The sequence below is a fragment of the Mixophyes fleayi genome, chromosome 8, assembly GCF_038048845.1.
Source record: "Mixophyes fleayi isolate aMixFle1 chromosome 8, aMixFle1.hap1, whole genome shotgun sequence".
NCBI classification, from domain to species: Eukaryota; Metazoa; Chordata; class Amphibia; order Anura; family Limnodynastidae; genus Mixophyes; species Mixophyes fleayi.
In genome coordinates, this window is record NC_134409.1 from 43,130,910 (window position 1) to 43,156,190 (window position 25,281).

General features: G+C 37.7%; 1 protein-coding gene across 1 annotated transcript; it reads left to right on the plus strand.

Moving 5' to 3' along the window:
* The first annotated feature begins 945 nt into the window (after positions 1-945).
* TADA1 (transcriptional adaptor 1) lies at positions 946-23,194 on the plus strand. The gene is made up of 8 exons (XM_075184047.1): positions 946-1,131; positions 2,806-2,897; positions 4,239-4,304; positions 4,609-4,694; positions 7,014-7,223; positions 11,223-11,374; positions 21,984-22,146; positions 22,858-23,194. Exons 1-8 carry the CDS (start codon positions 1,058-1,060, stop codon positions 23,005-23,007), a joined length of 993 nt encoding a protein of 330 aa, XP_075040148.1. The 5' UTR covers positions 946-1,057; the 3' UTR covers positions 23,008-23,194.
* Positions 23,195-25,281: the final 2,087 nt, after the last annotated feature.

Genomic DNA, 25,281 nt, shown 5'->3' on the forward strand with positions numbered 1-25,281 from the left:
GGGTGTGTTATACAGCACCCTGTTTTTCTCTACTAAATAGTTCAGATGTCTATACTATATATAATATTAATAACAACCAGTAGCTACTACTACGGTATAAACTCTCTGACACCCAAATGATCAGCACACAATTCTAGCAGACTGAAACAACAAAATAAATATATATGTTATTGGACTGAGCACATACAGCACTAGTCTAATACAAGAGCTTTCTGAACATGTAATTATATTACTATTACAGAAATTGGCTATTGCACTTGATTGTGAGAAGACTGATTATCTCGGTGCTGATATCTTTATTGCAAAGTAGAAAACATGCAGGACTATGATCTTATTTAATCATTAATACTATGTCTACAATAAGCACCAATATAATAAATATTACCCAGTGATATTTCTTAAGGGTTGTCATTTTATTAATGAATGTAATCATTATACATATGAGTAAATGTTTATTCGACATTAGCTTATTGCCATAGATTGGATTTGTCTATACTACCATTATACTGTAAAATGGGAAATACCCTTCGGATTTTCTGCATGTTAATTATTATTTCTTATCCCAATCATAAGAAATTATTTTACATGCCTATTTATCTTCTCTTGTCTCTGGACACACTAATTTAAAATTTGTGTGGCGATCCACACTTATTACTAGTCAATACAACCAGTGGCTAAAAAAAAATAAAAAATTGAAGAAGCATGTGAGGAACAGAGAGATTTTCAAAATAACTACATTATAAAGTAATTGTAATATTTGATTATAATGAATTTGTTTGTTGTTAATATAGGCTGTATACATTGCATAACAAGAAGTAATACATGTCTTTTACGAAGTGCGTGTGTTATTTACCAATAAAGCTTTATTTAAAAAAAAAAAAAATCCTTTTGTATTAGTTGTGCTTGGTGTGCCCTCCCGCGGCCTTATTTTCTGTATGTTTCGAATAGGAGCATCAAAATGAATGGGGGTTAATTTTGTGGTTTTTAGACTGCATGAGTTTGGGCCTAAATGGTCGGGTTTCTCATCTTATCGTATATATTTTTTTAGTCTCCGGTAATGGCGACGTTTGTAAGCGAATTGGAAGCAGCTAAGAAGAGTCTTAGTGAGGCGTTGGGTGAAAACGTAAAGCAGTGAGTGAACTTTGTCTGCCATGGTATAAGTACCGGGAGGCCTACACATCCCCGTGCTAAAGTTGTATCCCTTCACCGCTTTAGAGGTGTCCAGCTCAGCTGAGACGTATTTTACGCCATTTACAGTATTGTTGTAGTTATTACAGTGAAACTATCCAAGTAGTTCAAGTAATAATAACCTTTAAAATATGCCCATCTGTTTAAAAGTTCAATAGCTGTGGTGCTTTCTGTTAATGTGTATTCCACAGTTTTTGCAATGAAATGTTTTACATATAAACATTTTTGTGGTTTTGATATTCAAGTTCTTGTTTGAATTATTTCAGAGACCATTTTAGTGCTTAGATAGTTTGTTTCTAAAAGTGAAACATACATAACTTGTTTGCATCAGAAGAATTTGGATATTTATTTGTAAGTGCAATTTGCTAAAAGTGCTTCAAATAAAGTTTTAATGGCATTTTTATCTATTACTTACATAGAATAAGCCACTTCACCTTGTACCAGTTTTACCTTGATCTGTTGTGATGTATTTATATTCTAATGGACAGGTACAAAACTGGGAAGTAAAAACTACTCAAGTATCCCTTATTTGTTAATGAAGTTTATCTAAGTGTATTCTATTTAAGAATGTCATACTGGCATTTGAAATGTGTTTTTATTGCCCTATTCCAGTTAGTATGTTAGCTTTCTTATGAGAGGGGCACTACATAACTTTTGTTTTCATATCTGCATTAATTATGTACAACTTGTGTGACCCAACTCTCTGGCTCGGTGGAGCCTTGTGCTAATGTACATGGTTTTAATATACATTGAAATCATACTTGCATACTCTCTTGGAATGTCGGGGAGTTTCCCAGAAAGGCAGGTCTCAATTTGCATTCTCATGCCCCCTGATGACCATATTGTGTTATTGCGCAGTGGGTGGGAGCATGATGACGACGTAAATTGCGTCAGTCGCTTTGCAACAATTGCCCTTTCCAACAATTGCCCTTTGGAACAAAAAGCCCACAAGTATGATTTAGACTGATTTACAAATGTGTACATTACGTTGATCAAACTAAATGTACAAATATATGTAAAGGCTTAATTGCATCCCATTGTGTTTACTGTGTGTCTGCATTAAGAAGAATGCAACTTTTAAACTGCATTGACATGCTGGCATGGAACAGAACTACCACCGGCACATGTGGCTCTGGAGGCCCACGCTCTGCTCTTCACAACATGTGTGGAGTGAACATTTGTTTCAACTTTCAGCTCCAGAGTCTCACTCATTTAGTGGTTTCATTTTCCCTGCATTGATTGCTGTCAGTCTCTGGGATTTAAATTACCCCCAGCCCCCCAATCCTCATTGGGAAAGAGGGGGATTCGTTTTAGTTATTTATCTTCATTTGAATGTGTGCTGCTTGCAGCCTTTCATCCCATCTTCTGCTCTGTTACTTTCTACCTTGTGTAGGGATGTTGTTCTCAGTGTTTTGATGCTTTTGGCCTGTGCTTCCCTGTGTTGCTGACATTGTGTGAGATCATCATCGCAATAACACTGACATTCCCCTCGTCAGACCTACTACCTTATCAATAGCATCGGATAAAATAAATCCAGTGATAAACTTGCACTTGATAAACATTGAGTTGCAGAATTCCCAAGCACAAAGGTTTTAATTATGCTATTTTTTGTTTTAGATATTGGGCAAACCTAAAACTCTGGTTTAAGCAAAAAATAAGCAAGGAGGAGTTTGACGTTGAAGCAAGACGACTGCTCACACAAGAGAATGGTATGTTTCACTTAAAGGTTAGATTTGGAAGCTATTTACCCTGATTACTGCTTGTTATTACACAGTCTCGGGTAGATTCAGTTGACCGCTAGGTGACGTGATATGTCTGTGGAACAGTCGCTGGAGACGCATCGCGTCAGAGTTTATGATAAAATCTCCTCTCATTTACCCTTGCGTTCCATAGAGATGCAAGGGAAAATGAGCGGAGATTTCAGTACCGTATTACCCGGCATGTTGTACAGCATGGCATCACGCGGTTAATTGAATCTGACTTCTGAACATCCTCAGTGAGAAGCAAGATAGAGATGCATCACCTTACTAAGCAATGTCTGCTTTCTATGGACATTTTTTTTAATACCTGTATTTATTCTTTTCTTTTTTTTTTTTTTTTATCTTTAAAAGACACTTGCATACATGTGGAAGCATGTACAAATGATAGCATAATTTCCTAAGTTGAAATGTTTAGAAATTAAGAATATAAAATTGCTATCTGCATGTATTTCAAACACATATTCTGATTGCACTTGAGAGCTGAAATATTTTTGGTCAAGGATCTCCAAAACAAGTACAAAAAAAGTGTTCAAATAGCCTACATTATAAGACAGACATTGTGCTGAACAAATACTTTAGTTATTCCAAGTATATTATTTTGTCTTTACTTTCACTCTTTAAAAGTACAGTAAGCTATCTTAATGTAATGTTAAAATACCCCCATTTTTGTTCTGAAGACTAGCTTGTACTAGCTAGACCATTAATGGCAAAGCTACTTTCTTATATTATCATTTATTTGTCGCCAATAATATTATGCAACTCTGTAAAGAGAATATGTAATTATTCACATCAGTGCCTTTCCCATTGAAGCTTACAATTTAAATTCTCTATACCACACACAGAGTAGGGTAATCTTTGCTAGAAGCCAGTTAATATTCAAGTATGTTTTTGGACTGTGGGAGGAAACTGAAGCACCCAAAGGAAATCCACGCAAAGTCCACACAGATAACGTTGGAATCAAATACATGACCCCAGAGCTTTGAGTCCACTCTGTCATAGTCTTACCTTCCACCTCAAAATTTTTGTGAAACATTCATCTGAGAGTTAGGACACATTTATGTTCTGACGCATATATCTGTCCTGATACATTGCTTTGAAATTAATGATTTAGCTTCTTGACCGACCATATTGTAGTCGATTTACAAAACAAAAACAGAAAAAAAACATTACAAATTTGAAAGAAAACAATGATTAAGTAGTAGCACTATATTTGAGGCAGTCAGACAAGAAATGTTTGGTCACAAAGTTGTTAATAATGTTAATGACAGTGGTGTATGTTTTTGTTTACAGTGCACTCTCACAATGATTTCCTCTTGGCTATTCTTACTCGCTGCCAAATTCTTATTTCCTCTCCTGGTAAGTAAATTAATAAAGCAAAAGCAGTAACAAGTTGTTACTCAATATTCAAACTGTATGTTATTAACAGTCTCTTAATATAAAACTGCTGCAACAATATCCTTTATTGCGTTAGTAGATTGCTTGCCATTATCTGAATACTCTTTATTAAGTGTTTGTGTGTTCCATTATGGGGCCAATTGGCATGGATGTAAAATACCATAACACGATTATTGTGATTGAAGAAGAAAGGAAAAAATTTAGTTGGAAGTACACTTGTAGAAATTACTTTTTTTTTCTTTCTTTCTCTCTCGCTCTCCTTAAGAGGGAGCCGGAGCTTTAAATTCTGCAACCAAACCTGGAAAGCCAAAGGGCAAGAAAAAGATTTCTTCGGTTCGCCAGAAGTTTGATGTAAGTTCATTTTTATGAATGCACACTATTTTTATTTTCTTTAATATTTAAGCAGTGCAAATGATAACTATATTATAAAAGTAGAACTCCAAAGTCTCTACTATTATTTAGAAGAAAACAATCTTGATAAATAGATTGCTGTGTTCCTCTCAATGAAAATTCTTCTTGTGCAAAATGTATATTCAATGTAATTGCTTTGTATATAAACTCATAATTACAGCTGGGTTTAAGAAGAGTCACCCAGCCTGCCGTGGAATTTGGGTAGGCTGAAAACTTCCTGTCCCCCTCTAAGTCCTTTGCCCTCCAGTTCACCCCCATTTTTGTAAAGAGGATACTGATCGAAATGTTGTCCAAATGATGGTCTATTGTTAGGGGGTGGGGAATAGAATTTTGAGTTTTCACTGTGGGGCAAAAAAAAGAAACCCTTCTTTAGAACTTTTTAAACTACATGACTAACTACAGACCAATATCAAACCATTTTTAAAGAAGGTTATTGAGAGAATGGTTGCAACCTAACTGGAAACTCATCTGTCAACCCATGATATTTATGATCCTTTCCAGTCAATATTCAGAAAAGACATGAAACAGCCCTGGTGCATGTGCTTAATGATCTTCTAGAGACTAGAGGTAATTGTTTGATCTTAACCTTTCGTTACCTCTCTGCAGCATTTGATACAGCAGACAGTGGGATTCCTAATAAAGCGTCTGAACAATTTCTGTGGACTGGATGGCACAGTCCTTTGATAGTTCAAATAGTTTCTCATTGTCTGGTCTCGGGGAGTGTCTTCAGGAGTACAATCACCTGCACCAGTGCACCTGCTATGCATCATTCCATATCCTATGTCCCATGCTATTAGCCGTAGATTTGCTGCCACCGGGAGAAATAATCAGTCATTGCCTGGATTACCGCTGCTATGCGGTTGATACTCTGCTATACCTGTCCTTTGCTCCAGGTACAAAGAATCCAGTATCCATTCTCAATAGCTGTCAAGCTGAGCTCCAGGTATGGATTAATGCCAGTTGGCGGTTGAATCCTGATAAAATAGAGGTTTTTTTTATAATAGGAGCTTACCTAATTACAGGACTGAAGCTAGGTCAGCCAATTGGACTTACATTTGTAGGTTCTGGATTGCCATACTATGATCATTTGTGGAATCTTGTTGTTCTTGCTTGTGGCTTACACTTAAACATCTGGTGTCCGCCATGATCAAATCTTCATTATTTCATCTTCGAAACATTGCCGAAATCGAGCATTTGTTTTCCCACAGACGATCCTCCTACGTTCATATATGCAATTGTATCTTCATGATTGGGCTACTGCAATGCACTCTACCTAGATCTACGAGAAATAGAATTGCGCTGCCTGCAGCTGGTGCAGAGTGTAGTAGCCAGGCTATTAACTAACCTGCCCGTTCTTGCCACATAACACCTGTTCTCCATTCTCTTTTTTTTTTTTTTTTTGCTGTCGGTAAGATGGCAAGTCTGTTTCAAGATTGGCTTATTGAACAGTGTCCAAGATTCTTGAAGTAACTTCTGATTCCCTATTGTCCCACTTGCACATTTTGATCCGCAGATTAAGGACTACTAACCGTACCTAGAATCTCCTATATTTCATATGGGACCCCAAGCTTTTAGCTTTTTTGGGTCCTGTTTTTTGAAACTCGCTGTCTAGCATAGTCCGATAGGCCTCCTCTCTAAAACCCTTCAAAAACAGACCCAATACTTTCTGGTTTGCTCAATAATTTCATTAATACACATCTACTTTCATAATACTCAGTGTTTATCTCTTTTCTATATTCTGTTAATATGTTTGTTTTTTTCATTCTGCAAATGTAATAATTATTATTGTGTAAATTTAAAGAGACATATTTTAAAATGCATTCTAATTTGAGAGCAATTTGGTTTATCAGAACTTTAGCAACTCTGACTCATATCTAAAGAGCCATAGTATGGGTCAGAAATTATTGATGGTAAAATCTGTGTATTGTAATAGAGCAATATATGCTAACAGACACGTCAAAACATAATAAAACTGGATACATATGCTTAAATAGAACCTGTCACCTACTCACACTGGCAACATCCCTTTGGTGTGCTGCACCAGGATGCAGCCTATCAGTTTGTTGGGAATTAGCGACGTCACTGAGACACTGCCTGACTAATATTTTTGATGTCTGAATTTTATTCATGAAACTCTGTTCGGAATGATTTTATAGGCTACATTCTAATGAATATTATTTCGGCCCAGAAAATGGATGTCTGCACTATATGTAGGAGACAATGAGAAATGTAATAATACTCTACTTGCCTCTTCACCAGCATCGATTCCAGCCCCAAAATCCTTTGGCTGGAGCCCAGCAGTTTGTGAGCCGGGATCCCCAAGAAGAAGATGAGCTTAAGCTGTGTTCTCACACAATGACCCTGCCCACCCGTGGGCAACTGGAGGGACGAATGATTGTTACTGCCTATGAACATGGGCTGGACAATGTTACAGAGGAGGCAGTGACCATTGTTATCCATGCATTGGAGGTTAGTATAATGGCTTAGTATAGCGTTTATACAGTTATATAAGGCAACATCTGAAACGAAAGTTCATTGAGAACTGTGAGTAGTTTTAAAAAAGTAGTTTTCGAAACAATGAAATTTTTACTTTTATTAGTCTGTAATATTGTTATTATAAGAATGTGTTGATTATTATAATCAAATGACTGTTTGTCATTTATATATCTTACAGTATATTGGATTAATTCCAACCTGTGTAAAATTGTCATATTTGCACAGTGAGATTATTAGGTTACAGTTGGAAATTATAACACTCTATGGGGCACATTCAATTGTCGGCCGGACCGCCGAAAATCCTGCGGTCCGTGCATGATTACCGTTATTACGGTAATCGTGCGCGGAAAAACCGTTAATACGGTAATTTACTCGCTGGTTTTCAGCTCGCAGCTCCCTGAGCCGCAAGCTGAAATCCAGCTACAAATTACTGTATTAACTGTAGTTGTTTTTCCGCGGCGCGGAAAAACAACAATTGAATATGCCCCTCATAAATCATTTACCGGTTATATGACAGAGCTAAACATACAGACTGAAAACGCTTATATGGAATTTATGAGCAAAAATTAGAAGGATAGAAGAACCAGAGAGGTGTGTAATAATAAAATACATAAACATTTATCTATATACCCAACCTTAGGAAATGTCATTGCAAACAGATTTTTCTCCAGATGAGGTACTTCTTTAAACAACACTCTCTCTCCTATTGTATTTAAATCTAGCCAAAAGGGACAAAAAACTTGGGAAGTGAAAGGAGTGTGAACGTGGCACTTGTTATACAGAAGAAATAATTGTAGTCTTCATCACTGAACAAGAATTTCACCTAAGATAACATTATAATGGTAATACCAACACTGTGTTCTAACTCTTAGGGGCATATTCAATTGTCAATCTACCGGTCCGCGCAGGATTACCGTTATTACGGTAATCATGCGCGGAAAAACCGTTAATACGGTAATTTACTCGCTGGATTTCAGGGAGCTGCGAGCTGAAATCCAGCGAGAGGTTACCGTATTAACGGTAATAGTTTTTCCGCGCTCGATCCCGCGGACAATTGAATACCCCCCTTATAATGTTCATATAATAAACAATATGTGGGTCAAACTACCAGACATGTAAAGGACCGGATTAGGGAACATTTGGGACAATTAGGAGGTTTGATAAGGACAAACAAAAAACACAAATTGTAGCGACCTGCTGGTTTGCAGTATATGGCCATAAAAAAACCTTTTTTACCTAGAGGCTGAAACTTGGGAGAAATTTATCTGAAATAGAGGTCTTTTGGATCCAAGCCATTTACTATAGGATATCAAATGGCTTTAACCACAACTTCCAGCTGTCCCTTTCTATAGCATAACGTCATATTTATTTAAATAAGATATCCTATAATCTATTGAAATATTAACAGGATATTAATAATACATTATATTGTTATAAAATCTTATAACTCTGCTTGAATGTTGTTTATCCTGGGTGAATATAATATATATATATATATATATATATATATATATATATATATATATATATATATATATATATATATATATATATATATATATTACAGTATGAGTAATAAACAATGGCGCTCACAACAGTATTGTATAGGTATATAAACACAAGTCCACATAAACACCTCTTCCACGTATGGAGGCAGCCTTCCTTAGAAATGGTTGGTAAGTCCAAGATAGTAAAATGTGTAAAGTACAGGATATGGTGCAATCAGGTGCGTTAACAGGGGTATATAGCCCAAGTTCCGTGGAATAATAATATAGTTCAAGACTGTTCAATACTTCAATTGTCCTGGACGATCCTTAAGGACCACAGGTATAAGTCCAGTTGGTAAGCATTAAAAGACAGAAAAAAACAGGTATGAGATCAGTGTGTTAGTGATAGCCCATCACCTAGATAAATACACACCATAAGGAATAAAGGTTGCTTATCTGCATATATCTTGTCCAGAGACTGGAACACAGCGAATACACGGCTGTTCTCTCAATGATATATAATCAGCATTCTCTCCAAGGAGGTAGTATAGTCAGCAAACCTGCATGCCTGCTCACCAGCCATACAACAGCAGCATACTGTAAACACCATAACTCTCCTCCACAAAGTGGATAGGGAAAAAAGAATAATGCACTATATGGTGTAGTATTTCAAAGAAATCAGCATTTAATAGAAAGTAACATATAAAATACACACTCACATTGAGTAGTTATAACAAAAGCTTATCTGTAATTAAGGTAACAGATATACCATGTCCATGTCCTATATATATATATATATATATTTATTATGTATGTATATATTATGTATGTATGTATAATATTTGTTTTTTGTTACTTTAATACTATGTGTATAGAGGGTTAACTGGATTAGCCTAAGAGGAATTACACTGTGAGGTGTGAAACTAGTAAGGGAACCACCTGACCCACTGATCTGACCTAGTTTCAACCACTTGATGTAAACAGTAAAGTTTTTAATGACACTTCACATGAGTAAGGCCATTATCTTTGATCGTTTAAGTGCTTTGATGCTGAGGCTTTTTTTCACCACTGTGCTGAGACAGTTTTTGGCAGGTTTTGGACTGGTCACATTTCAACATGAATGTTAATCACTTTTCTGTACACAAATTATATATTTTTTTTTTGTCAGAAGACTTTGTATTGTCCAGAAACACTATAGGTTTATACCATTGTTGTTGTTTTTTTATTAGCGAAGACTGGAATGCACAGTACTTTCCAGATAAAATTGTCTTTTTTTTTTTTTTTTTTCTCTTTTCTTTTAATACAGCTACCAAATAAGTTTGAAATTCACATCACATGGATTACAATACCTTGCTGAATAGCTCAAGGTCTTCTGAAAAAAATGTACCATATTTTTCTTCTTCTCTAAATTTTGATCACTAGACAATATCTACTAAGGGGCACAAGAGTAATATCATGTCTAAGGGAGAAGTGAAGGAGAGTGAGCTTCCCACTATCTCTGGGCTCTTTTCTCCTTGCGATGGGGAAGTGCAGGAAGCTCTTTGAAATCATGGCACATGCGTCATACGGCAAGGTGCTCCATCATGCAGGAAAAGGCATTGTTCGTCACCAAATTGTTCTTGGATGGTTGGGAGAAACTGCTCTTGGAGGATGTTTTGTTACCATTCTTTATTTATAACTGTGTTCTTAGACAAAATTTTGAGTGAGCCCACTCCCTTGGCTGAGAAGCAACTTCACACATGAATGGTCTCAGGATGCTTTACTGTTGGCATGACACAGGACTGATGGTAGCGCTCACCTTTCCTTCTCTGGAAAAGCGTTTTTCCAGATGCTCCAAACAATCTGAAAAGGGTTTCATCAGAGAAAATGACTTTACCCCAGTCCTCAGCAGTCCAATCCCTGTACCTTTTGCAGCATATCAGTCTGTCCCTGATGTTTTTCCTGGAGAGATGTGGCTTCTTTGCTGGGCTTCCTGACACCAGGCCATCCTCCAAAGGTCCTTCGCCTCACTGTGCTTGCAGATGTACTCACACCTGCCTGCTGCCATTCCTGAGCAAGCTCTGCACTGGTGGGAGTGGGCTCACTCACCATTTTGCCTAAGAACACAGCCATGAATAAAGAATGGTACCAAAAAGATATGTATGTAAAGATATACTGTGTTTTAGGCACAAATATATTTTTGTTGTTGTTATCATATAGATTTAGTTGACCCTTTTTCTGAACTTTTGTTTTTGCCAGTGGTCGTTTTACGAGAAAAAAATGTCTGAGCCTAAAACCAGTTATGTTTAATACACATGCCACAATGAAGGTTGCTTTAACCTGTAAGATATGCTTTTAACATTCACAGGTATATACTGAAAAGGTTTTGTTGGAGAAACTGTTGTCTTCCAGTACTTGTCTTCCTGTTTGCTTTTTTTATCATATTAAAGTTCTATTTGTAATAATAAAAAAAAAAGTACTTGATGGTTATTTCTTCTAACTATAGAAACATTTGAAGGATTTGTTGACCTCTGTGGTATCACGTAGACAAGCTTACCGCCTAAAAGACAGACACTTCAGATATGCATTTGGGTGTAACATCAATCCCCAACCCTACCTGAGAAACAGTGTGGCAACCTACAATCAGCTTCTTGAATGGTAAGTCAAATTATTTGGCAGCTAACTGATTTATCTTTGTGCCATTGTAACTGCTTCTCTTGTAACATTCATTTAACAACACGTACTGTACAAATCATACTTAAAACACAAAAAATGTATCGGTTGTATGTCAAGTCTCAAAGTGACCAAGTATCCTATTCGTATTCTGAATGCTGGCCATAATTAACAGAATGAAACATTTCTTCCTTCCCTGCATATGCTAGGAAAGTACAGTGAAAGCCAGTGAAAAATGGTCTTTAAAATGAAAGCAAATACATTTATCAGGTAAAGGGGAAAATCACCCCATGTGTTTATCTACTGTAGTTCGCAAACCAATGAAACAGTAAACCGTTTTATAGAATTGTTTAATTAAATGATTGTCCTTCCAATGCATCTTTTCCAACAAAATACCCCTCTTTATACTCCAATCTCCTTAGTTTAGTCTTTCAAAAACTCCCAATGATTAAATGTTTTGTAAAGTAAACTTTGAATCGACATAAAAATGCGCTTAGGACACACTGAAGAGTTGGTTTGTTGAGGATACTTCACAAAGTGTTTCTGAGCAAATGGTACTATTGATCAAAATGTTATGATAAGTTCTGTAGTTACACTGTACTTAGATTTGAAGGTTTCCAGATTGATATAGAGGTTATTTGTTAGGGGTAAAAATGTAGCTGGTGGTCTGTAGTTTCTGATTGTTCTTCTATTGCCCCAAATCTCCTTGCTGTTTGGCTTTTGTTCTCCCATCCCCCAATCAAGTCAGCAAGGTGCCTTGAGTTACTATTTCGTTTTTGGATTTCATGGATTCCACTACTCGTTAATTTGGGCAGCGTATTGATATGCGAGTCCCACTGTCTACAGTATAGGTGACTCATCCTGGGTATCCACTAAGATTATTAAACATGGATTTCTGAGTGTACAGCAAGTCCTCCAGCTGAGTTTGAAGTTGAAAAGGTCACTTATTGACATCAGGTGACAGGCAAACTCCCTTTATACTTCTCATTGAAAGCCGATCGCCGTGACCTGAGCCTTTCATTCATAATAGAGTTTCATTGTGTCGATGTGTATCATTTTGAATCATTCAGGATCATTCCTTTGGGACAACCATAACTATAACACTTACTGTACCACCAGCATTCCTATGTAGTGCCAGAGCCCTTTTCCCAGTATTCCTGAAGTAGGTCATCTCACTTTATGCCAGTACAGTTGTTAATATAGGGAGAATCCTATAGACTCCTGAAATTTTGAACATACGCAGATAGGGGGTAGGATAGAAACTTCTTGTTGTCTCCTCCAGATTCCACCAAGGACCATAATTTATTTTCAGAATTTGTTTGGAGGTGGTATGCCATGGCGTGCTTAGCCTTGACTCTGCATCGTTGCCATAAATATTGCGGCATTTACAGCAAAAATGGCAATCATTGATCCAGTACTACCTCAGGAGCAAATTCCACGCATGTAAACATGGATTAAAAGCCTTTATTCTTTTAGAAGGGCCCATCACCTCTTGGTATTTGTTTGTATAGTCCTTGATAGAGAGAACGCACTGTTTGCCTGATCTGCTAGGTTGACTGAGCAGCCCCACTAGGTTGACTGCTAATGTTTCTGTAACAGTTCCTTAATGATCGGTAGTGTCAAATTGGTATGTAGGCAGTAAGTTGCTCATCCCCGGCTTCTTGAAACTACCACATGTGCAGCAGTACCGTATGTTATGCTGGCACAGCACAGGCCAGTAAAAGTTCTGGATCAGGCATTATCATGTTTGCGCGATTCCCTGTGGTACTTCGTAAGCCAGTAGCAGCACCTATAATTATGAGTTTATTGGGCTCCACCACTTGACCGTACAGTCCAAGATCATGTGGCTGCCCTTGTCCCACATTTTCTGATTTAATCCTTGCTTCAATTTTTCTAGTGTTAGGTCAGTATTCTAGTATATGAGAGTCCTGCTGACCAACAATATCATTTGTATCATAGCAGCCGTAAATCTTGAGGCAATTGATGGTAGGACAGACTACCTTCCTTCCAGTGTGATGCTCCATCATCTCTCCCCCACATAATTTTCTAGCAAACATACCAAGCAGTAGCTTGTCCATGACTAGGACCAAATGTGTAACCTATCCCTTCTCCCCAATCCAACGTGACCAGGGCTCCCCAATAGGTGGAGTATTTATCATGGTCAGGGGTGCATGGTTGGGGGGTGTGTGATGATATGTGGTTGGGATATTGCTGCCTGGTTGTGGGCCTGGTCTGTTCATCTGTATGTTCTAAAGGCAGTTCGTCTGGAGATGTCCTAATGCTCCACATTGAAAGTGTGTGTGGGGGATAATGGGCCTAGGTGTTGTGGCAATACTCTGAATGAGTGGTGCTCAGGATACTTGTTTATTACTTCTTGCAGTTCACCACTCCTCCTGGGTTGTCCAGATATAACTGGTTAACTTTTTCTTAGTTTGTTTGGTTTCCAAATACATGCCATCCTTCAGAATTAATGAGTGGGCCTTTAAACTCTATAAGGGATACCAGTCCAGAATGCCAGTTAGTATGATTCTGGTGTAATTGCTTTCTTCACTGGTTGCTGTGGTGGTTGTTCCTCAAGCAGCTTCACTTTTTACTTGTAAATCTACTTTGCCTGACTGCTGATGTGCGTCTCCTTCACCATCATCATCATCACCATTTATTTATATAGCGCCACTAATTCCGCAGCGCTGTACAGAGAACTCATTCACATCAGTCCCTGCCCCATTGGAGCTTACAGTCTAAAATAACTAACACACACACACACACACACACACACACACACACACACAGACTAGGGTCAATTTAGTAGCAGCCAATTAACCTACCAGTATGTTTTTTTTGGAGTGTGGGAGGAAACCGGAGCACCCAGAGGAAACCCACGCAAACACGGGGAGAACATACAAACTCCTCACAGATAAGGCCATGGTCGGGAATTGAACTCATGACCCCAGTGCTGCAAGGCAGATGTGCTAACCACTACGCCACTGTGCTACCATTGTTCCCTTGCTTAGCCTCCTCTCACCCCTCAGTAGCATTTGAGGGCCGTTGTAGCAGTAATTCCAGCAGCCCTGCTTTTCTCATTCCTTCTAGCTTAAGTCACTTGTTTCCACGCAGTTTCCTCAGTGTTGACACTGAAAGTTGGTACAGCTACATCTGCTCTATTCTCACACTTGAATATCCCATATCTGTTATCAGATGTAAGTGCCTATTAAAAAAGAAAAAAAAAAGTGCAAGCTGGGTACGCACTAAATAAATTTTTTTCCTGATGCGATATCGTTAATGATTTTACCAATGACTGATAGTCTTGATCAGCATGCCGATTCATGCGTACACACTATAGATGTCTTACACTATTTACTGTCCAATCTATGACTTTCATCTGTCCTAACAAACGGTTCATAAGGTCGTGACTCTGTACACACTGAAAAGATATATGCTGTCCCAGCAGCAATATGCTATATAAATACACATAGAGGTATAAGAAACAACATAAAATAAATGTGTACATAACACAGGGTGGACACAGGTGTACTGAACCTATGTTAGCAGACATTACTGGTACATAATAGTTTTAAAGAAATTAGCACGTCACATGAGAAAATCTGACTTTATTATTGAGAATATTAGTATTTTTGACGTAAGAGCCAACATCAATAAATTTAAATATTCACACCCAGAATGGCGTCGCTGTTGGAGGAACTATAAGCAGATTGTCGGGCAGATGGTCCTGAGTACATAGACACTGCCGACATCGTTCCATTGTTGAACGATATTTTTAGTCCATTTAATAAATTAAATAAAACAATACGATGTGCTAAGGAACGATAATGGTTCACCATTGTAGCGCACACACTAATGTGATATTGGGCCGAACAGCCGTTTATTGTGTGATTGGTCCGATAATTTGGTGAAAAACCTGTAGTGTGTACCCAGCCTCACAGATGGATGCAACTTTTTATGACAGAATAAAATGTTCATTTAACGACTCATGACTTGACTTAATGTTTGTTTCATTGCCCATTCCAAGCAGAAGTGACTCACGTGTTTTACAATACTGTTCAATTGAACCCTGCTCACCTGTGCTCAATATGTGGGAAGCCCTCAGTCTGGGGTCAGCACATGGAATTCAAGCACAGTGTGGTTTATCAGACAGCAGTAGTGGGATATTGCAGCTTTCTGTCTCCAACTGCCTTGGCCACATGGTCTTGCTGTTTAAGTTCTGGTATCACAGAGGTGTTCCTCCTAGCCAGGCATGCTGTTATAGTAAATAGGGCGTATTAAATATGTTGTTGTACACTCACTAATTCTATACAGTTTCCTATATATCTTTTTGCTTATTCGGATCCTTGCACTCATTCCTTTGTGCTATTTAGATCCTCCTCCAGTCATTTAACACTTAAATTGCTTCCAAAATAACCACGGTAAAGTGCACGGTGATTGTGGATTTCTATAGTATATACAGTATTGATGCAGACAAACGTATGTACACATAGTGTATTTCTAATATAAACACAGTTCAACATAGATGATATAATACTAATTAGTTTTAAACTAGGTACATGTTACAGGTTTTTTACCTGCCAATCACACGATAAGCGACTGTTAGGTCCGATATTGCATTAGTGTGTACGCTCCCATGATCATGTTTTATCGTACCAAAGCACACCGTATCGTTTCATTTGATTTTATAACCTAAAAATCTCTTTAAAAGATGGAATGATTTGGGGCAAATTCTGAAATGTGTATGCACTCTTGACCAGCATTGTAGGCAGATCTCCATGGAATTTACAGTCACAATATTTTCAGCAGATGGTTTTGTTCGATCAAGGTAAATTGTGTATGTGTGTACACATGAATCTGCTTTCTGATTGGGACTTCAGTCGTTGGTAAAATTGTTAGATATTGCATCGGGAGAAATTTTCTGTAGTGTCTACCTAGCGTTAATGTGTATCTCATTTCTCTATTGTCCCGGTATATCCGAGAGTGTGGGCTATGTGTTTATTGTTGGCAATAATTGTCCACTTTTCGTTTGCACTGAGCGTCGGGTATCTGACCTGGGTGTAAGATCCTACACACACAGAACTACTTTTCTATATATGAAACATAATGATTATGTAATGTATTCATATATTGGTGACAAGCAGGTGCAGATTATATATTCATGCTTTATTCAGAATGTATATTACAACGTTATTAATTGGAGCTCTGCACTATTGCTAATATTACATACCTGCCACCAGATGGAAGTATTGGTATACCAATACCCTGGACTGTTTACAACTGGTCAACATTGTATATTTATGCCCTTGTTCACTGTTTTGTTAACAGCGGTGGCAGAACCATCAGTCTTTATTTTTTTGGCTCTGTACACCTCTGGTCTAAATGTAAAATTTGTTTTGTTAATATTTTGAGGTAGTACTTTGTATTCTGAGGTCTTCATTCTCCCCTAAAGATAACCTGATCTATTTGAATGAAACATGACTAGCAATCCTCTTCATTTTATATATATCTTGTAAGCTCTGTAAATGTTAAGCTATTGATAATAAGATTTTGTGGGTATTTCTTTGACTTAACCTTCTAATTTTTCTCCTTTAGGGCTAACTTCTTGTTAGGCTTTGGCCTGAGAAGATGTTTAAAATCTTTCTATCCACAATGTTAGTTTTTCTCATTCTTGGCTTATGTCCTCTCAGACTTTTCATTCTTTTCTTGTTCTATTTGTTGTCCTCCTTCATGTCCCTTCCGCCCATAATGTTTCTTTGATTGCATGGGCTCTATGTTTGCGTTGGGCCTTAATATTCCTGAGTCATGTACTACTTTAGGTTTACTCTGTATGCAGAAGGTCCAAGTTGCCATCTTCTAGGAAGTTTAATTTACACTACACCTCTGAAATAATGATTATGGGAGTATTACTTTCAATAGAAATAAAGTCACACTGGTGTATAAATTTTTTGTCCTTATAGCAGACTCTTTTTAATTATTTCAAGTAATAGTGCAATATATATTTGAACTTATTAAGCGGTTTTAAAAACATAGGAAGAGAAGCAATTCAAGTATTTGCACAGTAATAATTGATGCTAGGATTGGAAAATAGCACCATTAAAAAAAAAAGCATGTCTACCACTTGTTCAGGTGAGTTGTTGAAAACAAGGCAATGGAAAAGTGGGGGGAATCCAAGAGAAGAACTGGAAACAGATCTTCAAAAGAAAAGGCAAATAAATTCAGAGAGCAGAAAAGCCTGCAGTTACACTACTGCAATCCCTATTTGTTGACACTAGAGGGACTGAAACCTAGAAAGAGAAAAGTTAATTGTGCATCACACAAGATAACATGTACAAAACTGAGTTCTGGGAAAGCTATGAGAAAACCTAGGGAGTTGTTCAGCTACATCTTTATTTGCTCTCTTACATTTGCGGTCGTTTCCTGGACCTGGCTAATCCCCACCGTGATGTCTTACCCAATATAGTGATGTCTCACACATCCATTGCCATTAAGCCTGTTCTATTGTAATCAGATTAACGTAGATCAGTAAAATTTTTAGAGTTTTAGGGGTAAATGTATGAAGCTCCGATTTCTGCAAGTCGTCGGAAATCGACCACTTTGCAGGGGAAATTTACAGCAGCACATTTGCCTTTACAAGCCATCGTCACTAAATTTCCCCTGCAAAGTCTGTGATTTACGGCGTCTTGCAGAAATCGGAGATTCCTACATTTACCCCTTAGAGTTCTGAAAGAAGATAACAGCGGATTATGTGGAAGAGAATAAACAATACAGCTAATGAACAAACCTTAAATGGAAACACAAATATAATGTCACTTCATACAGTTGGACCACAGTGTAAGTTTTGTATGCCCAATGGCATGGAGCCCATCAATGTGTGGGATTGTGCAGGAGGAATACAGCACTGTTTTCGGTAATAAATAATTGCCGTTTCGAGATCCAAGTTCGACCAAACTTCAGGTGTCGGACAGATGGCGACGGCCTCTAGAATACAGTTACACAGTTACAGTTCATGGTGAACTCCATTAGGTTGAGGCGTCTAGGTTCTGTGGCTGCAAAATCGCCCAAAATCACGTCTCCAGCACTGGTTGATGTTCTTGCGATACCACTGTGTTTGATTTTGTATTGTGCACACCGTGTTGTGCATTAAGACCAAACAATTGCACTTTGTTCTTACATTATCGAAGAGTGCTTTAATTAACGATGTTGTGTACAGGTGTTTGTAAGTAACTGGGGGTGTGTTTTTTGATGGTTTAGTGCCAGTATGACTTGTAACACTCCGAAGGTATGCACTTATCTTTGGCTGCCCTTGAAAAAGGTCACTAAAATGGCTGTAGCCATCTTGATTTACACCACTGCAAGAACCTTTGAAGTACATCAGTAAAAATATGAGAATGTATATTCATCTTTAACAATGCCTGTTCAATGAGATTTCAACAAATGCTACAAAAAAAGGAGTGCTGGTTTCCTGGGTTTCTTTTGGTGGGAAAAATTATTTATTATTATATACCTTCATCATCATCTATTTATATAGCGCCACTAATTCTGCAGCGATGTACAGAGAAGTAACAGAAGTCCCTGCCCAATTGGAGCTTACAGTCTAAATTCACTATCCTGCACACGTACATGCACACATGCACGTCCATTTAATAGCAGTTAACCTCTAATATGTTTTTGGAATGTTGGAAGAAACCGGAGTACCTGGAGGAAAATCACACAAACACGGGGAGATCATACAAACTCCACACAGATAAGGCCATGACCCAAGTGCTAGGAGCCAGTGCTAACCACTAAGCCACTGTGCTGCATATATAATATATATATATATATCTGTTCCCTCTATGCAATGGTTAGTACTTGCCAAAAGTGGTACAAGGAAGGACAACCGGTGAACTGTCGACAGGGTCATGGGCTCCCAAGGCTCATTGATGTGCATGGGAAGCGAGGGCTAGCTATCTGGTCCAATCCCACAGAATAGCTACTGTAGCACTAATTGTTAAAAAATGTAATGTTGGCTATGCGGAAAGGCGTGTAAGAACACACAGTGCATCGCAGCTTGCTGCGTATGGGGCTACATAACCGCCGACCAGTGGAAGTGATCATGCTAACCCCTGTTCCATGGCAAAAGCGCCTACAATGAGCATGTGAGCGCCAAAACTGGACCATGGAGCAATGAAAGAGTCTGATGACTCACATTTTCTTTTACATCATGTGGACAGCTAAATGTGCGCGCATCGTTTATCTAGATAAGAGATGGCACTAGGATGTGCTATGGGAGGAAGGCAAGACGGTGGAGGCAATGTGATGCTGCTGGGAAACCTTGGGTCCTGGCAATCATGTGGATGTTACTTTGAAACGTACCACCTACCTAAACATTTTTGCATACCAAGTACACCTCTTTATGGCAATGGTATTTCCTGATGGCAGTGGCCACTTTCAGAAGGATAATGCCCCTTGCATACTGCAAAAATGATTCAGGGAAAGTTTGAGGAACATAACACACAGTTCAAGGTGTTGACTTGGTCTCCAAATTTCCCACATCTCAATCTGAAGGGGCATCTGTGGGTTGTGCTGGAAAAACAAGTCGGAACCCTGGAGGCCCCACCTCACACGTTACAGGATCTGCTGCTAACGTTTTGGTGCCAGATACCACAGGACACTTTACGAGATCTTGTGGAGTCCGTGCATCTACAATTTTAGGCACTAATGTGGCTGATCGGTGTGTATGTATGTGTATATATATATATATTTGTATGTATGTGTATATATATATATATATATATATATATATATATATATATATATATATATATATATATATATATATATATGTATGTGTGTGTATATATATATATATATATATATATATATATATATATATATATATATATATATATATATATATATATATATATATATATATATATATGTGTGTGTATATATGTATATGTGTGTTTGTATGTATACATGTACTGTGTATGTTTGTATACTACACACACATGGAAATTTTGAAGAACACTGGTATAGATTGCACTTCAGGTGCTCAAGAAGTTTTCTACAGGAGAATTTTTATATTTTATTTTTACAGTAAGTATTAGACAAAAGTTTTCCATCCTGCTTCTGTTGTACATGATTTAATACTGCACATAACAGTCATATATTACTTTCAGTCCAGTCCAAACTCTGTGATTCCCTTGGGGACCATAGTGATACAATTGAGGAGCTGGGGCTGTACAGTTGTCCGTACAACTTTTTTGCGGATAATGAATTACTCAAAATGTTGATTTTGCTGTTAAACAGAAAAGTTTCTTCATTTTCTTGTGGTAGAATTATAGCTACCTATTTAAAGAGGAAGTAATACTCATATTAATGTATTTATATGTACACATCTTGAAGCTATTTATAAGTGGTTTTGTACCTTCAGCCAGGATTTTCTTTCATGTTTTACTAAGCGCTAGCTATTGGCTGCAGGATGTCACACAGCTCTGTGAAAGTGATAATTCATTGAAGTACAAATTTGTTTTAGTAGATATCTATTTAATCCTAAACAATTATGGTAATTAGTAGAAGTAATGCTTAGAAAATACTTGTATAGGTTGTGTTGAGTTCTCAGCATGTAACATATTCAATCTGTCGGTCATATGGCCAGTTTATTAATATAATGGCAATTATATTGAATAGTGTGTGTGCTTCAAGCAGACTAAAGGTGCCCATACATGGACCAAAGTAATTTGGGCCAGTTATTGAGTGGTTGGATTAATGTGTGAGGCAAAGCTCCAGACCAGATGGGGCACTATTAGCATAGTCAAATGATCACCACATTGATGGTAAGATACATTCAACATCCAACATTTTTTTTTTTTTCCATATGTCTATAATGACTGTCAAATCTGCAGCATGTATGGGCATTTACTAGCATCATCATAGAACTTAGGTGAAGTCGTATATCAAGAATATTTTTACATATTCATTCATTGCTATTTACATTAAACACATACAAAGGGGGAATGAACAATACAGGACGCATCCCTTTAGGGTGACCTGTCATTCCCTCTTACTCCTCTCAGTTTACAAGCTCTCTTGTGTCATGGCTCTTTACTACTACATCTGTTTTGTATGTAATGTTTCTTTGTACTTTATAAATTACACAGTGCTGCATACAATGATGCCACTTTTTAAATGCAGCATTTGTTTAATAATCCAGAATTTGTCTAAAACCATGTTTACTAAAACAAAAATTAACTGATTTTAATTACTTTTCTGTCTTCTCCTAAAAAGACCAAGAGCAGGTGACCTCTAACTATTGCTCTGTTGGTTTGTTGCTGAATAGTTCTCTTTCCTCATGTGCTTACTGGAACCACTAATAGAAATTGGATGATGGAGTGAAAAAAGCTGTATTTCTTGTAGCAGCATGTCATATGGTTGTCAGACATTAGCAAAATTCATTCATCTTCTATCCAGTGGTTCTCGGGATATATATTATTTCTTTTATTAACGGTGTCTAAGTTGAAGGTTGTTTGTACTTTGACCACTGAACTTAGCAGGGTATTTTGGATTTATAGATTTTTTTTTCATCAATATTTGTTTTATTTTCTAGCCCACCTATGTTTTCTGCTTCCCCCGGAAACCAGAACTCTGGAAGCCATGTACATCCTGACGATGCAGAGCAACAAGCTGCCCTCTTACTAGCCTGTTCCGGGGATAACCTGCCTCCTAGCCTGCCTCCAGTCAATATGTATGATCTTTTAGAAGCTTTGAAGGTATTGCCAAGATATTGAATTGTAGGGAATTATATTTCCTAGTGTAATATGTGTATTTTATGTTCCATATATGCATTACTGTCTCTGCAAATGTGTAATTAAAAGATGGATCAATTAATTTCATGGCAATCAACATTTATAATGCAGACACAAGTTTAGTAGTCTGCTTTACATATGTAAATAGTAATCTCATATATAAGGTAATTTTTTCCTAAGAGACAGAGCTATATACAGGCCCATTTTGATCCACTTTCACTAATCTATATAAAAGGATTGAAAGCTGGCAGTACGTTTGTTCTAAAACTGATTACAGAGCATGGGTGCAGTATGTATCATTATTTTCCATGTGTTGATCCATCAGCTACTCCTGTAACTTTGCTCAACAGTATGTTTACTATTTTACTATAGGAATCTGTAATCCCTATGTTAACCTTCATTAATACTCTGTTCACCATCAGGTAGCACAGTTCTAAATGATATTTAGATTCCAGACTATTGTTTATACTTTAATCTATGAAATATTATTAATTCTGACACTAATACTCATTTATTAATATTGGGTTACTTCTAAAAGAAGCTTTTTGCATTTAGGGCTTGAGCAGTTTGGTTGTTGGTTAACGAATATGCTGGCTTCTGCATGTATTTGTTTTTCTAGCGTTTGATCTTGCATGGTTGATATCACAGATGTTAATATTCTAGTTTGTTTTACAGATTCACAGAGAAGTTATCCCTTCGCACACAGTATATGCATTGAACATGGAGCGGATACTTATGAAGCTCTGGCACCCTAATGAGGAGGAGCTACAACAGGACAAAATTCACCGACAAAGGTTAACAGCCAAAAATGGACTACTGAGTTGAGCAGAAAATACTTTTCCATGGACTAAAGGATCAAATTCCAGCCATATTTTTGTTACTTTGCCTCAGACTTGCTCTGCAAAAGACTGAATCCGAACAATTTATTAAAAGAGATTCCAACACATTTATGAAGTTATGCACATGGCAACTTCAACGTTTTTTGTTAAATAAAAATAAAAAAAACCCTTCATTTTTAAACCATTATTACACTAACCAATATCCATTGCCTAAACCAGGAATATAACTGAATGCTCTAATGTTTTTTGTTGTTTTTTTGGTTTGCTTTTTGTTAAACTTCAGGATTTCATAATCCAGATTTTAAAAGTACCATTTTTTCAGGTTTTATGAAGACTAAATATTTATATTTTTCTTGCTGGGAACATGTGGAGAAGGCACGCTATTTAAACTGGATACAGCAAAAGAACAAAAAAAAAGAAACACACTTTCTGGCGCTAACAGGCTATGGTTAAAAAAAAATACTAGTTGCAAGGGGTCTGCACTCCCCCAAAAATCAAATGAAATTGTAAAAGTGCAACAGTAAATTATGAACCACAGAAAAAGTCAACTTACAAACTTTATAGTTGGCACAAATACATATAAAACATATTTTTTCTTTCCTACCATTGGGGAACACTGCGATACATTGGTGGACTAGGGGCCTGATTCATTAAGGATCTTAACTTAATAAACTTCTTATTTCAGTCTCCTGGACAAAACCATGTTACAATGCAAGGGGTGCAAATTAGTATTCTGTTTTGCACATAAGATAAATACTGACTGTTTTTTCATGTAGCACACAAATACTTGATGGCTTATTTGTACACTGAAATTTAAAGTTGATATTTGTGTGCTACATGAAAAAAACATCCTTAATGAATCGGGCCATAGGAGTTTAGGCACTCATAAACTTGTTTGTTCATCACACTTCTCCCCTACTATGCCCCTCCTCTCCAGCTCAGACCTCAGGTTTTTTTTTTAAGTGCCTTAGGAGTTAGGCTACTTTCTGTGTAAGCTCTTGCTTACAGTTTTTGTTGGAGAGTTTTCAATTTTTTTATTTTATTCCTTTTCTAAAGTGCAGCGCAGGGTCCATTAAAGACCCAGGGAAGGAATAGCCAATCGGCTCCCTTCACTCTGGGTCCCTGCAGAGGGTAAAGCAGCCTGGTCTCTTTCAACCCTCGCATCTTTGCCGGCAATACCTTCCCCTAGTTAGAAAAGCAGAACTGCACAGAACGGAGGAGCTGATAGTGTAAGCCTGACATATGCAGGCTCAAAGCACTGTTTGCATCGGGCAGGAGTGAAGCTTCAAAGGCATTCATTTTCTCACTTGCATCCCCAAACTTCAGGATCTGGAAGATGTAGAAAGTCACAGGGTCCACTTACGACAGCTGTAATCCAAACAGAATCTGTTTGCTGAACCTGAAAGCAGGGCCGTCTTTCCCATTGGGCAAAATGGGCAGGTGCCCGGGGGCCCTGCAGCCCAGGGGGGCCCGTCGGAGGCAGCAAAAAAAAAAAAAAAAACTGAAAAAAAAAAGAAGTAAATACTTACCTTGCAGTAAGCTGACAATCCGGCTCCCTCCCTGGTCTCCTCCTCCATCGCGCTCACAGTGCATGTCGGGCGTGACGTCATCATGCCCGCCCGACATCCATTGACACACCATTGTCTATTGCAAGTGGGCAGTAATTGCAGAATAAAGGCATGAAGGTCCTGTACCACTTCTTTGGACCTTATTTCTACATCTGACATCATAGGAATTAACTTTCAGGCAGGGCCCTCTTAAGAACATCTTGGGCCCCCGGGCACAGCAGTGTCTTTTGGCCCTCAATTACTGCCCACTTGCAATAGACAATGGTGTACCATTATGCTAGTATTTTTAGAACAGCCAAAGGCATTCCAATATGGCAGATTTTATTGCATCACACAATACAATAACTTTATTTTTTACGTACCTGAATGGCACTTTATGAAACATACCAGTCTCCATAGGAATTAATGGTAGAGCAAGTCACCATTGTCTTGTAAACAGGGACAGGATTGACATTGACCTTAACAATTGTGACAAGTATCTGAAAGAATTGTAACTTATAATTGTGATTAAATTTGGTTTCAGAAGAAGCGTTCAGGACAAGCCACCTGTTTTACTTGCCTATGTTCTTCACTGGAGGAAATCTGTAAACTGGGAAACTACATACGTAATACATTTACCCTCTGGAGTCTCCTCGGTTTAATCATAACCCCATCCTGTGATCTCAAGATTGCATCACACCTTCTTTTGAATT

Bases quoted from the DNA above. Each gene is read 5' to 3' on its own strand.
- TADA1 (XM_075184047.1), top strand. From the start codon at position 1,058: ATGGCGACGTTTGTAAGCGAATTGGAAGCAGCTAAGAAGAGTCTTAGT. The intron at 4,305-4,608 runs GTAAGTAAATTA...GCTCTCCTTAAG, and splicing joins AATTCTTATTTCCTCTCCTG to AGGGAGCCGGAGCTTTAAAT. The intron at 7,224-11,222 runs GTTAGTATAATG...TTCTAACTATAG, and splicing joins TTGTTATCCATGCATTGGAG to AAACATTTGAAGGATTTGTT.